The sequence below is a fragment of the Physeter macrocephalus genome, chromosome 4 (genome assembly GCF_002837175.3).
Source record: "Physeter macrocephalus isolate SW-GA chromosome 4, ASM283717v5, whole genome shotgun sequence".
Lineage (NCBI taxonomy): Eukaryota > Metazoa > Chordata > Mammalia > Artiodactyla > Physeteridae > Physeter > Physeter macrocephalus.
In genome coordinates, this window is record NC_041217.1 from 139,776,264 (window position 1) to 139,790,178 (window position 13,915).

Sequence of the window (13,915 nt, forward strand, 5' to 3'; positions counted from 1 at the left end):
CGGCATGTGGGATCTTCCCGGACCGCGGCACGAACCCGCGTCCCCTGCATCGGGAACGGACTCTCAACGATTGCGCCACCAGGGAAGCCCTCCTGATTTGTTTCTAATTATGGAAAAATTTTTGCACATCTAGTAACTTTGCAAGACAATTGATTCTGTGGGCAATGGGGAGCTATTAAAGGGTTCTTATCCAGGAGCTTTCTATTTGATTTGCAAATATCCTTAGTATGCTGTTATCAGTCACTTACACTCTAGTGTGAATTAGTCCTTTCCTAGAGCACCTCAATAGTCTTGCTATCTCCCCAGTACCCAGGAGGGATGACATGAGATGGTGCTATAAGAACATTTGCGGGGCTTCCCTGGTGGCGCAGTGGTTGAGAGTCCGCCTGCCGATGGAGCGGCTGGGCCCGTGAGCCATGGCTGCTGAGCCTGTGCGTCCGGAGCCTGCACTCCACAACGGGAGAGGCCACAACAGTGAGAGGCCCGCATACAAAAAAAAAAAAAAAAAGAACATTTGCTTGAATGACTTGTAACTTCCCCTGTTGAAGACAGTGGGAGCAACAGAAGGAAAGGCCTGGAGCCTGGGAGGTGGTCGTGTCAGAGTGTGAGGGACAGGAGGCAGGCAGGGACAGTTGTGAGGGCACCATGGGATCCAGAGTCTCAGAATTGAAATGCAAAAGCCAAACTCACCTACTTCACGGCTAAAGGCTAGGCCTGAACATTGATCGAAACTCAAATCCAAATATCTACTCAGAATGTTTTCTCTTTTAGACAGCAGCTAACCCACCTGGTCAACCGGAAAATGAGGCATTTGTTGGAGTTGAAGGTGCATCAGCAGATTCTTGCTTTTAAGAGTCAGAGTTGGAGGGAAAAAAATCACTCTCAGAGCCTATATCCATCCCCACACCCACAAAGCTACTGGCAAAGAGCAGGGGATTTGGAAGGTTGGCTCGTTGAACCAAGGGATCCTTAGAAAGCACCTAGGCTGTTTCTCTCATTCTAAGGAGGGCAAGACTGAGGTCCAGAGAGGGCAAGGTCACAGAGCTGGTTGAGACCAGAATCTGAGGGTCCCCTCCCAGTCCGGGGCTCTGCCCATGGCTTCAGGGCCTGCACTGCAGTCCCCTCCACCAAGACCACTGGCACTTCCTTGGCCCTGTCCCCTTTGTCAGGGGAGGCAGCCTTGTGCACACACCGCCCATCACAGACCCACAGACAGAGCTCCCTGATGTCATCTGACTGCCCCTAATGAGATTACAGACTCCTGGTGAAATAGACGAGAGATAATTCCCTCTGGCTTTAAAGGGCAGGCCAGGCCACAAGAAATAGCAAAAAACAAAACAAAAAACACCCCCCCAAAAACAAACAAACAAACAAAAAAACACCTTTATCTAAAAACGCTAAATATAGATGGTGACCCTAACAGCCATTTCCCTGCTTGGCATGTTGCAGTTCATTCCTGCTTTCACAAATGTTCCCTGGATGGAATGTTGCACCAGCCCTAACAAAGTAGATGCTATTATGATGTCTGCTTGGTTGGGGAAACTGAGGCAGTGTGCCCTTAAATGGCTGGTCCAGGATCACACAGCTAGTAAGTGGCAGAGCTGGGACTTGAATGTAGGTCCCTTGGGCACTGTCGTCCCTAAAAATAATAAGCCCTGAGAACCTACAGGGTTCCCAGCTTTAGGCTTAAAGCAGCCCTGAAGGACATACCTCACAACGGGTAACACAGCCCAAGTTTGAACTCGGGTCCACTGGACTCAAATCCTACATTCCCCACAATATTGGGAAGCACCTTTGAACCCATCCACCTGTACACGTGGTGGGAACCAAACAACGTAGGCCTGATTTCCACTCTGCTACTTGCTAGCTCTGGCCAGAGTCCCATGGCCAAGGGACTCTGGCTCCTGGGGTCTCAATCTCATTTTACTTTCAGTAAAATGAAGGTTGGAACCCTGGGGTTGCTGGGATGATTCCCAATGGTTCACACAGGTAACGCAACTGGAACAGGACTCCCACACGACCTGCTCGTCTCCCGACCTCTCTTTGCCTCAGTTTCCTCATCTGTAAAATGATACTTAGAGCACTTACTTCTTGGGTCTAGTGTTAGGATTAAATGTGCTAATACAAGTAATGTGTGTCTAGAACAGCACGTGGTATACAATAAATGCTTAATGCTGACGATTGCTAGCATTGCTAGTTATTTATTATTGCTAGTTTATTGTTATTTATTATTGCCAGGTATTGCCTTGCCTTCAATGCTTTCTGGAATGAAGTGGAGGTAAAAATCAAGCCAACCAAACAAATGTTTCTCTTCTTGCTCCCACCAGTCCCCTGTCCCCTCCCCTTTCTAAAAGGAGCACTTGGCTTTGAGGTCTGACCCCCCAACCACGTGGCCTGCTCTAATTTCCCAGGCTCTAATCTGCTCCCGGCTCCTAATGATGCAGCTGGTAATAGGATTGTGGCCTCCCTCTGGGGCAACCACGTGGGCCATGGCCGTGGGGCCGGCAACCAGCGCTTAGCAACCCTGACCACCTGCCGGCTGAGGAGCCAGAGCCCCCAGCCAGGACCCTGTGCCCGGGCTGGCCTCCAGTGCATGGAATGGTGCTGTGCCCCGGGCCAGCAGGCTGGGCTCACCATGGTGCTGAGTGCCATCCTGGCACGAGGGCGGGATGTGTGCAGGCGGAATGGACTGCTCATCCTGTCTGTGCTCTCTGTCACCGTGGGCTGCCTCCTCGGCTTCTTCCTGAGGACCCGGCACCTCTCACCACAGGTCAGCCATGCGGGGCATCACGGGTCCCCATCTCGGAGGGCTGGGTGGGCCTGAGGAACCTGGGAATCACATTCCCACTCCGTGGCTCCCTGATGACATGACAGTGGGTCACTTTGCCTCTCTGGGTCCCAGTTTTCTCCTCTGTAAAGTGGGTGTGATAAACGCATTGCAGGACTAGAGTGAGAGAGGAAGTGGCTTCACACCAGCATCTCCAGGTGAAAGAGAGGTAAGGATGCCTTGTTGGAATAACCACAGGCTAAGAGCTGTAGGGGAGGGAAGAATGGGATCCTATAAGCATGCAAAGCAGGCATCAGAGAATACCTCCTAAAGCAGCTCATGGGCAGAGAGCCAGAATGGGCATTCTAGGCAGAGGTAACAGCAGAAGCAAGGCAAAGGGGCATGAAAGGTTTGCGGGGGTGCTGGTGGGGGGACAGGTGGAGCAAGCTGTTCACAGCAGCTGGAAGGTACACTGTGAGGCAGGGGCTAGAGCACAGGGGCCATCAGGCCTCTAGATCCCACCACCGAGCGCGGGCTTGGGGCAACCATGAGAATCTTTGAGCAGTGATAATGGTCAGACCTGAGCTTGGAGACATCCCTCTGGTGCTGAGTGGAGGATGGGGTAGTGGCGGGACTGGCAGGGGGCCAGGTGAGGGGTGAGACATGACAGTGGAGATGAACAGGGCAGATCTGAGAACTGTTTCCCAAAGAGGTAGCTTCAGCCTGCGGTGGCTGATTGGATGTGGGGTTGGGGGGACAGGGAGGCAATGCAGGCCCCCAGGGTTCTGGCCTGTGTAACTGCAAGGGTGACGATGCCTTGCCTGGGGAAGGGCCCTCTTCTCACTTAGCGCTCATCTCATGCGGGAGACGGAGGGACACTCATGCTGTCGAAGGCAAAACTTTTCTAACACTGTTAAACGGTAAGGAGGACTTTATTCAGGACTACTGTGAAAGGTGTTAAGACTATGGCGACAGGGGGCAGTGATCAGGAGCGACCCAAATACAGCAACTGCAGCTGGGGATATACAGCCAATGAGCGTAGTGAGGAGGTCAGTGACTAGAAAATCACTAAGAGGAGACATCAAGGATAGGGGAAGGGGAGTCTTGCTAAACCCACTAACAAGATCTTTGTTGAAGGCAGAGTTGGGGGGATTCTCACTAAATTGACTTAGCAGGGTTTTTGCTACAAACGGGTGAAGCAGGACAAAGAAAGGATGAGGCTTAGTTGAAAAGAGGGCTCAGAATGGCCGGTCTAAAGTTTGGTCAAGGAGAGTTTTTGTCTGTGGGCTCCTGGAAGATTCATTATTTCATAATATTCCTCTTCCTGCAGTTCAGTGATATCTAATATGTTCTCTACAACTGGGGCTCAAGGTATCAGATTTCATCTTCCATTAAAAGGAAAACACGCCTCTCTGGGAATCGAGCCCGGTATTATTATAGTTACAGTGTTAAGCTGCTGTCAGTTATTTAGGGAGAAGCATAGACTCTGGAGTCAGAGGAACCCTGAACTTGGACTCTACTAGTGAATGGCTGTGTGGCCCTAGGCCAACTCCTGTCTGCTTTCTGGGGCTCAGTTTCGTTATCTGTAAAATGGAGGAGGGTGGGACTATATGTCTGCTAGAAATGCTGTGAGGAGTAAACAAGGATTCATCAGTGCCTGGATACAGCAGGTGCTTAGTGAGTGTTATTTTACTCCTCCCTCCCTTACCCACATGTCCAAGTCCTACCTACGTCAAGAACCGCCTCATAGATCCCGTATCTTATGAAAATTCTTCCAGACCTGCCCACATCTGCCCACTCTCCTCCCACACTCACCCCATGCTCATCCCTCCACTGGAACCCAGCTGCTGGAGGTCTTGCTTCAGAGCTGTTTGTTCAGAGTCTATTTCTCCCATCAGCCTTTGACTTGCTATCACATGGGCTTTCTTGAACGAAAAGGTGAGCCTAGCTCAGTGTCACGGAGAGAACCCTCAACCAATGCCTGAATTAAACTGGCAACGGCACAAACAATTTGCAAGCCACTTTCTTTAATTTTCCTCAGCAACTAAAATATATTTCTTGCAGGAAGATTATTTTGTGAAAACAAATTGGAATGCCTATTCTTAAAAGCCAAACTCATCTGGCGCCTCCTTTGCCAAAGCTGCCTTCCCCATCTGTTTGGAAGTGCTAACGTGTTCTGGTCTGGATTAACCTGCCAGATAAATTGAAGGAAGGATGTGGAGTCGTAGAACAATTATTTCGCAGAAATTGGCTTTCTCAGCATCTTATTTTGAAATCCAGGAGTTGTTTATTTGATCTCTGCCTGTGACTCAGAAACCAAACCCTTCTTATTTTGTAAGCTTATGCAACAAGGCAAAAATCATAAACAATATGCAAAATGGTAGAATGTCCTATTTGTGAAAAGAACTTACAAAAATCACAAGATTTATCTTTGGAAATGAGTATCTCATTTAAAAATATAGATCATTTTGAGAGTTCCAGTTAAATCGTGATGCATTTATAATTGCACCTATTTTTCTTTCCTTCCTGGGGTACCACTAAAATTGTAGTAATGGAATTGTTTCAAAATATAAACTCCCAAGAACAAAGACAATACAAACGGAGACAACTGAGAAAAGAAGTCGAGGAATTACAATAATTCCTGGATGGGAAGTGGATAGAGTTGAATGATCTCATTGAGCAGAGCACAGAAAGCTGAAATCTTGTGTCTATAGAAGCAGAATGACAGCAGATACCACCTGAGTTTGTCTTGGAGAACTCCAGAAGGGCTCTGGACCTGAAAGTGCAAGGCACTGCAGGAGGCAAGGGTTAAGCATGCAGCTGACATCAGGGACATTGGTTAGAATTTTGTAACTGGAGCAGTTCGACCCCTAGATCCCTTACAGTTCATGTAATCGGGGGACCCCTCATCCACTATCTCTATCCCGCTGCCTGTCCCAAGGAACCAGAGAAGCTTGACTTAGGGATGTTAGGCCCACCTGTAAGTGTTGGGGGAGGGGAGGTGGTGAGGCGCATGCTTCAGGTGAATTAGTGGACATCTGCATCTTGAGCGTGGGGTCCCCATAAGACTGCTGTCAGCTGGGCTTAGGCACAGCCCTATCCCCCCACCTCCCACCCCACACACAGCCAGAGGCAGGAAGGGACTTCTCTCACTGAAGCCTCAGAGGAAAGATCTCCAAATTCTGCTGTGAAGGGGAATCCTCCCCATCCCACCCTCCCCCCAGTGAAAAAGCTACATCTTCACCTGTTAGCCTTCCTTGAGGAGCCATCAGTTGACAAGTTCCACTCATGCACACAGAAGTTTAGTGTGTTCACACTTATACACAAGCAGAAGCCGAAGTCAAAGCTGTTAATATGGAAGACAGAGACCAAACGAACAGAACAGTAGGTCTCTAATGAAGCAGAGGCAATGCAGGGAGTAGAAGAAAACTTTTAAAACCTTTCCTCAAGTTCTTTGAAGACATGAGAGAAGGTACAGTGACCATAAAATAGAACAGGGTGCAAAAGGAAGAAACGATTCGAGAACAAGAAAGAACTTTGGGAAATTAAAAATAGATGAGCCGAGATAAAATATCAATAGCTGGGATAAAGCTGCAGACATCTCCCAGAAAGTGAAACAAAATGAGCTAAAAATAGAAAAATATAAGAAAATTAGAATGTCTAACATTCAACTTACTAATAAGAGTTTTAAAGAGAGCTAACAGAAAAAAATGGAGAGAAAAATTTCACAGAGAAAACAAGAACATTTCTCTGAAGTAAAAGGTACGCACTGCACTATGAATTTTTTAAAAAGAAAGGAGAAAATCTCATACCATGGTACGTCATCATGAAAAGTACAGAAAAACTGGAGATAAATAGGTGATCCTTAAATGGTTCTGAGGGAATAAACTGGGTCTAATGTAAAGAATAGGAAGTAAGAATGGCTCCCAACATCTTAAGCAACACTGGAATCTAGAAGACAAAGAGGGAACACCTTTGAAATTTGGAGGGGAAATTCTTTAAACTAAGAGTCTTATATATAGCCAATCTATCATCAGAGTTAAAGCTAGAATAAAAACATTTTTACTATGTAAGACTCAGAAGTTTCTCTCCCATTCACGCTTACTAGGAAGCTCCCAAAGGAGATATTCCAGCAAAACAAAGAAGTAAGCCAAGAAGGCAAGGGATCCAGGAAAGAAGGGTTCCAATATGGGAAAAAGTCCCAGAATGACAGCGAAGAAGAGACCCATGACAACCACTGGGCCTACAGAGCAATCCGTCCAACCCGGAACAAGAGGATGGAGAGCTCTTGCACTGAGGTCCCAGGGGCCTAGAAACGGACCTATGCGTTTGAGTATATAGAAAATACTATTGTTAGACATTTAAAAAGCAACGTTAAAGCACTTGGAAGAAATTAACGAGTGGCTCACAGAAGACAAGGTAAATGAAAAATCAGTCAATTCCTAACTTTAGGGAAAAATTGAAGGTTGTACAGAAAGGAGGCATGGTTGGCTCAACAGTGAGCAATATTTTGTGATCAAGATATTTTAAACCTTGACAATCAGTTTAACCAAAAATTGATATAATGGTGAAATGGTAGGAGGAAAAAAGGAGTAGGAACTAAGTCCTCATCTGTCATGGCAGGGAAGTTAATAGATGTCAAAAAGATATATCTGGAAATAGCATTATAACCATATTATTTACAAATAACAATACTAAAGGAAAAACAGCTAGAGGAGTTGGGGATGGTCACTCCTGGGAAGTTGGGGTTAAGGATAGAGATGGGTGAGGAACGGCTGCCTTTTTATCATTATAGTGCTATCTAAATTAAAGAATATACACATGGATTAAAATTAATTCAAAAGACATAGCCACGATGGGTAAATATTTAAAAGTTGATTTTCTGGTGTGTTGGAAATGGTAGTAGAAGGGGACTAGGAGGCCTGTTTTCCGCTCCTTCACTGTCACTAACTCACTCTGCGGGCAAATCACCTCCCTCTCCTGGCTCAGCTCCCTCATCTATAAAATGAGTTGTCAGCTGAACTAGGAGATCTGTAAAACCCCTTCTCAGCACCAACATTCTATAATTTGCAACTTTTCAAAGCATCAAGCCAGTAACCAAGGGTTATGTTTGGCTTTGTGTTTAAAAAAAAAAAGTTACAAGTACAAAAATTTAAGTCAGATGGTGTTTGAAAGTCCACGTACTGGCCTCACCCAGAAGCTTCCCCTCTGAGGAAAGTGGACTCAAGCTAGCATTGCCAGAAATAGAAATATTGAACTAAGTTAAATGTAAAAATTTTAAAAGAGCACATCCAGTTAAATTTGAATTTCGGATAAACAACAAATAATTTTTAGTATAAGTAAAGAACCCATATTTGTTGTTTATCCGAAATTCAAGCTTAACTGGGCTTTGGGGTGCTGTTAGGTTCCAGTCATGTGACCGGTTACTCTGGCGTCAGCTGACTGGGCAATGACTTGGCGCACTAATCCAAGGGCCGTCAGATAGGCTGGAACCAGCAGCCTATGAGGAAGCCCGACGCAGGAACTCTGCCCAGTAAGGGCTCTTTAATATTGAGAGTGGTGTCTCACCAACCAATCCGATTCTCTCTCTTTCAGCGTTTTAAATGTGAGCCCCGCTTCAAGGATCGGGTAAGAATTTACGAAAGTGTGAGGCGAGGGAACCCAGTATGGAAGGGAAACTGACTCAAAAATGCTGTTTACAAGTCAGTCTTTTCATAAAGTAGACTGACAATTCCTCCAGTGCAGGAACTGTGCCTAATTCACTCTTGGGTGCCCAGTACGATGCCTGCCAAAGTGTGGGCTGAATGAATGTGTGAACAGTACGCAGCCCTGCCCTCTCGCCACTTATCATCTGTTACATGAGACCGATTTGTAGCAAGTCTAGGCAGGTGAATGGTGCAGAGGTGGGGGAGAGCTGTTATCCACTCTGATTACTGACCATTTACTCTCATCCAGACCCTCTGCCAAGTGCTTTATGTGCATCCTCTCATTTAAGCCTCCCAGTGGCCCTATGAAGTGGTTATTACCCTCATGTTACAGATGAGAAAAACTCAGAGAGGCCGAGGAACTTGCTTAAGGCCACAGCTACTTCTAGGGGTCCCAGGTTAGAATCCAAGTCTGCTTGGCTCCAAAGCCAGTGTTTTCTCCATGGACTCTGCTGTCCATGGGCTAGACAGGAGAATACGGATGAAATGGTGCTTTGAAGATTGTAAAGCAACTGTGAAGTCTGTACTACCTGCTATAGCCCCAGTTCCTGCTGTGTTTTCAGGAAATTAGTTACTTCCAGTTTCCGGGAGAGCTCTTGATGAGGATGTTGAAGATGCTGATCCTACCACTGGTGGTCTCCAGGTGAGGGGCGGGTGTTTGGCTGGGAGGTCTGGGGTGGGGTTGCAGGAAGAGGACTCTGTACGGATTCTGTAGTTGTCCTCCTCCTGCTGTGGGCGGCTGGACTGCAGGCTCTGGATGGTGTGACTCTGGGGGCTTCATGGGGCGTAGACTGTGGCACAGGCGCTGGAGTCTGGGTCATTCAGTGACACCAGTTGTTTCAGTCCCATTCAGTGGACATTTGAGTGACTTGAGTAAGTGATTTGGAGTCCTAGGACGTGACCTGACTCCAGGGTAGCTCGGAGCCAGGGAGTTCACGCACTGTTCCCAGGGAGAGGCTCTTTGTGGTGAATGCAGCAAGACATGGGGGAAAAGATGACCCTGGAGATGATCACGAGATGATATCCTGGCTCAACTATGTGCTGTACTGGCTGTGGAACTTTGGACAGGTCAGACTTCTCGGAGCCTCTGTTTCCTCGTCTGTAAAATGATAATAGTGACACCTATGACAATAGTAACACCTACTCCAGAAGGTTGCTGCGAGGACTGTAGGAGGCTATCTATTTGCTAAACGTTCAGGGGCTGATCACAGGGTATGAGGCCAGACAGGTGGGGGATGAAGTTGGAGGATGGGTTCTTGCTTGATCATGAAAGACCTTGAATGCCAGGCTAAAGAATTCAGTCTTTACCCACTAGGGTGGGGCCACAGCAAATCCTTGGAGGTCACCTGGTCTCTACCACTGGTGTGCTGGTGACCTTGGACAGGCCCCTGGTCCTCTCTAGGTCTCAGATTTTCCAGATGTGTAATGAGTTGGCGGCTCCAGATGGTGTCTAAGAGCCCTTTGCTCTGAGACCATGGGTTTGGAATCCTCACTTCCCAGGACTTGTGCACAGGGAGGGAAGTGGACAAGCCTCTGAGTCCTGGGGGACATAGTGGGCTCTGTCCCCTGGGACAGGGTCATCAGCCTTCTCAGCCTCCTTGCTGAGAACCCTAACCCTTTCCCTCTAGGGTGGTGGAGATAATGCTCCCCCGGCCCGGAAGGCCAGGTGATGGTGCTTTCTGCTGCCCCCAGGAGGCCTTGTTAAGCTCAGTTTGGCTTTGTGCAGGCAGCAGTTGGGTCTCTCAGGACTCAGCCTTCAAGGCTCTGCTGAAAGGCTACCTCCCTCCAGAAGCTTTCCCTGACTCCTCAACCCACTTCTGTGGTTGTCTCCTCTTCATGCATCTTTTGAGTCATTCACTGAGTCAGGGAATCTGTCAAGGTCACCGGTAGGCTCCATATTGCTAGACCCAAAGGACACTCCGGGTTCTTGTTCTGCGTGACCTGTCCACAGCAGTTGATACAGCAGTTGGTCACTCCTTCCCTCTTGAAACACTCCTCCCTATGGCCTTACACTCTCCAGCTTTGTCTGCTCCCTGCACCCCCAGCCGAGTTTCTCTCTCTCTACTCAACCTCTGAACGTTGTAGTTTCTCAGGCCTTTTCTCATCTGTCCTCACGGCTTTAACATACCACCTACAAGTCCAGCCCTTCCAAATATAGATCTCCCTCCCCAACCTCCCCTCTGAGTGCCACTCAAACTACCTACCTGACATTGCCACTTGATGTCTCACGAGAATTTCAATTTAGCGTAACCAACTTGAGATTTTACCCGCAAACCAGTTCCTTCTCCTGTTTTCTGCTTGTCAGTAAGCGGCAGCTCCATCTACCCAGTTATTCAAGCCTCCGTATTTATTCTCTTCCCCCACCCCCAGCTCTTCCATCGGCAACTCCAGCTGATTCTTCCCCCAGCTAGAACCCAGCATCATCCCTACCACAGGTGCAGACTCCACAGTGACCTCACTGGTCTCCTGGCTCTGGTTTTTGTTCCCCTCCCATCTGTTCTCCACCTGGTGGCCAGAATGATCTTGTAAAAAGCCAAGCGGGCCATGCCATTCATTCACCTAAAACCCTTCAGTGGCTCCCATGGCATTTAGAATAAACCCTTGCATCCTTAACGTAACCTTGGAGGCCCTGCAGGATCCTCCCTGCCTGTGCCCCACCTCATGTCATTCCTCATTCACTCCAGTCCCCTGACCTCTTAGTTTCCTAAGCAGACCAAACCCTTCCTCCGTCTCAGGGTCTCCACACATGCAGTCCCTTCTGCCTGGAGCATTCTTCCTCAGTGCTTTACACGTCTCCCCCTTCCTCTTCCTTTAGATCTCAACTTCCATGTCACCTCCTTAGAAAAGCCCTCCCAACCTGTCCCCCTTCACCACCACCTTCACTCTCCCCCACCATGCCCACTTCCTTTTCCTGCACAGCACTTATTTTGTACTGTTATTCTATATGGATTCAATTGTTAACTTGTTTATCTTCCACTGGACTGTAAACTCTGTGAAGGCAGATACAATACTCTGTTAAGGTTCCACTCTGGCCTTCACACCATATGCCTGGCCCATCATAGGTGCTCATTAATACTTGCCAAGTGGATTAATGAATTCAGCAATCATGCACTGTGCTTTCTGGTACATGGCCCTGCCCTGGGAGACCGATGAGAAAATAAATAATTACACGACAGCCAAGTAAGCGTGTCGATGCAGGAAGCACAGGACTCTTTTTTGTTGTTTCCCTTTTTCCCAGTTGTATTGCAATATTGTTAGGCAGCTTGATCATCCTTTATTGTGTTTTTTGTTTATTTATTTATTTATTTATTTATTTATTTATTTATGGCTGCGTTGGGTCCTTGTTGCTGGGCACAGGCTTTCTCTAGTTGTGGCGAGCGGGGGCTACTCTTCGTTGCGGTGCGTGGGCTTCTCATTGCCGTGACTTCTCTTGTTGCGGAGCACGGGCTTTAGGTGCGCGGGCTTCAGTAGTTGTGGCTCGCAGGCTCTAGAGCGCAAGGCTCGGTAGTTGTAGCGCACGGGCTTAGTTGCTCCGCGGCATGTGGGATCTTCCTGGCCCAGGGCTCAAACCTGTGTCCCCTGCATTGGCAGGCGGATTCTTAACCACTGCACTGCCAGGGAAGTCCCAATCATCCTTTATTATTGACCTTACTGCCAGGGCGTTGTCTCTTACTCAGAACTGAAATGCCTCCAAGGCAGAGGCCGTAGACCCTGGAGTCAGACAGACCTGGGTTCCCATCCTGGCCCTGCCATTTCCTTGCTGTGTGACCTTGGGCAAGTTATTTAACTTAAAATCCTGAAGTCAGAGTCAAAGGCCTGGGTCCTAGACTTGCTTCTCCACAAATCACGTGATCTTGGGGCAGACACCCTCACCTTGAGTCTCAGTTTACCCAGGTTACCCAGTGACTTTGGGCCCATCCAGCTCTCTGGGTCCTGGCTCTCAAAGGTTTGGTCTCTCACCACCAGACTCAAGTGCTTTCTCTTGGCTGGAAACGAAATGTGGTATTAACTTGAGAAAAGCCAGTGTGTGCTCATAGGTTTCATTTGTTTATTATACAATTTCGGCTGGTTCAAAGCAACCGTGTCACTGAAAAATGGAAGTGCTTTAAAACTTTCCTAGTAAGGGAGAATTAAACCTTCTTGGGGGAAAATGACACATTTCTGAGCTCCAAACCGCTCCATCCCTGAGCCCTCATTCCTTTAGCTTCAACTGGTCTATAATCCAGCCGTCCATCCATCCATCCATCCATCCATCCATCCATCCATCCACTCATCGCTCACGGTCCCCTGATCTCTTGCTACTGGCCAGCCCAGGGCGGGGCATCCCTATCCTCAAGGAGCAACCACTCTGGTGTGGCGGTTGTCACTCCGGACAGAGCAGAGTCACCAAAGCTACTGTGGAAATTCAGATGTCAGGTCTCATGCCGGGCCTACTGAACCAGAACTGCCAAAGGGCCCAAACAGGTTTGTTTTAAAAGCTCCGCAAGTGTTCTAATGATTTGAAAAGAAACCCTGATGTCTTGGGATCAGGGCTTCTGGCTGGATAGCTAAAGAGCCTGGCATGAGCACTGCTGCTTTTCAGTCCCCAGGGCCCCCAGGCTGTACCCCCCACCAGGAGACAGAGGTTTCCTGCAGTGTAAATTGCTCCAGGGCAGTGGGAGGATACACATCAAGGCACATTTGCTTCAGTTGCAATAACCTGCGAGCCTGGGTCCCAAAGCCTGGCACCCGTGACTCTAAATGCTCCCACCTCTTCCAGTAAAACCTGCCACCCTTCCCTATGCCAAGCCTCTGGCATCAGGCTGGTCACCTCATTAGTCTCTAAGCATGCCACATACCACCTCTGCTCATGCTTGCTCCCCTCCCACGAACGCCCTCTTCTCCTAGTTTGTTAAGTCCCCCTCTGTGTTCAAGACCTAGATCAAGTTTCTTCTCTGAAATCCTCCCCGCTCTTCATTTACTGATAACTAGTGATGATGACCTGTCTCCTTGCCTGATGCTGCTTTTAACCCTGGATGGACACAGTGTTGTTAGTTAAATGAATTCACACTCACAGCTGGCACACCACATTATGGGGTACAGACACCATTTTTTGCACAGTAGTGACATAGAAATAAATTAGCATTCTTATCTGGACTAGCCACTCATGCTACTGGACAAGAAGTGGCCCTGCCAACGGGCAGAACCAGTCGCCATGACCCCTCTCTGGAGAAGAGCCATGTGCACTGCTGTGTTTTTATGTGAGATACTGGGAGGGGATCAGTTCATTTCCCCCTTGTCATTCACACTAACCTCTTCCTGGTGGTCAGCATAACAGATTTTTGCAGGAGACGGAAATCTAATAGACAAGCAAAGAGAGAGGATGAGATGTAAAGAAGTATGGGCGGAAATGGTGGGGTTGATGCGAGGGGAGAGAAGACCTGTGCCTGCCTTGGAGGGTCTC

General features: G+C 48.1%; 1 protein-coding gene across 1 annotated transcript in view; it reads right to left on the reverse strand.

The window, feature by feature from the left end:
• Nucleotides 1–13,754: 13,754 nt before the first annotated feature.
• PODN (podocan) overlaps nt 13,755–13,915 on the reverse strand; it is a 9,863-nt gene continuing 9,702 nt past the window's right edge. The window contains exon 4 of the mRNA XM_028488193.2: nt 13,755–13,810. Within this exon, the coding sequence (XP_028343994.1) occupies nt 13,755–13,810 (56 nt within the window). The remainder of the gene's footprint in view (nt 13,811–13,915) is intronic.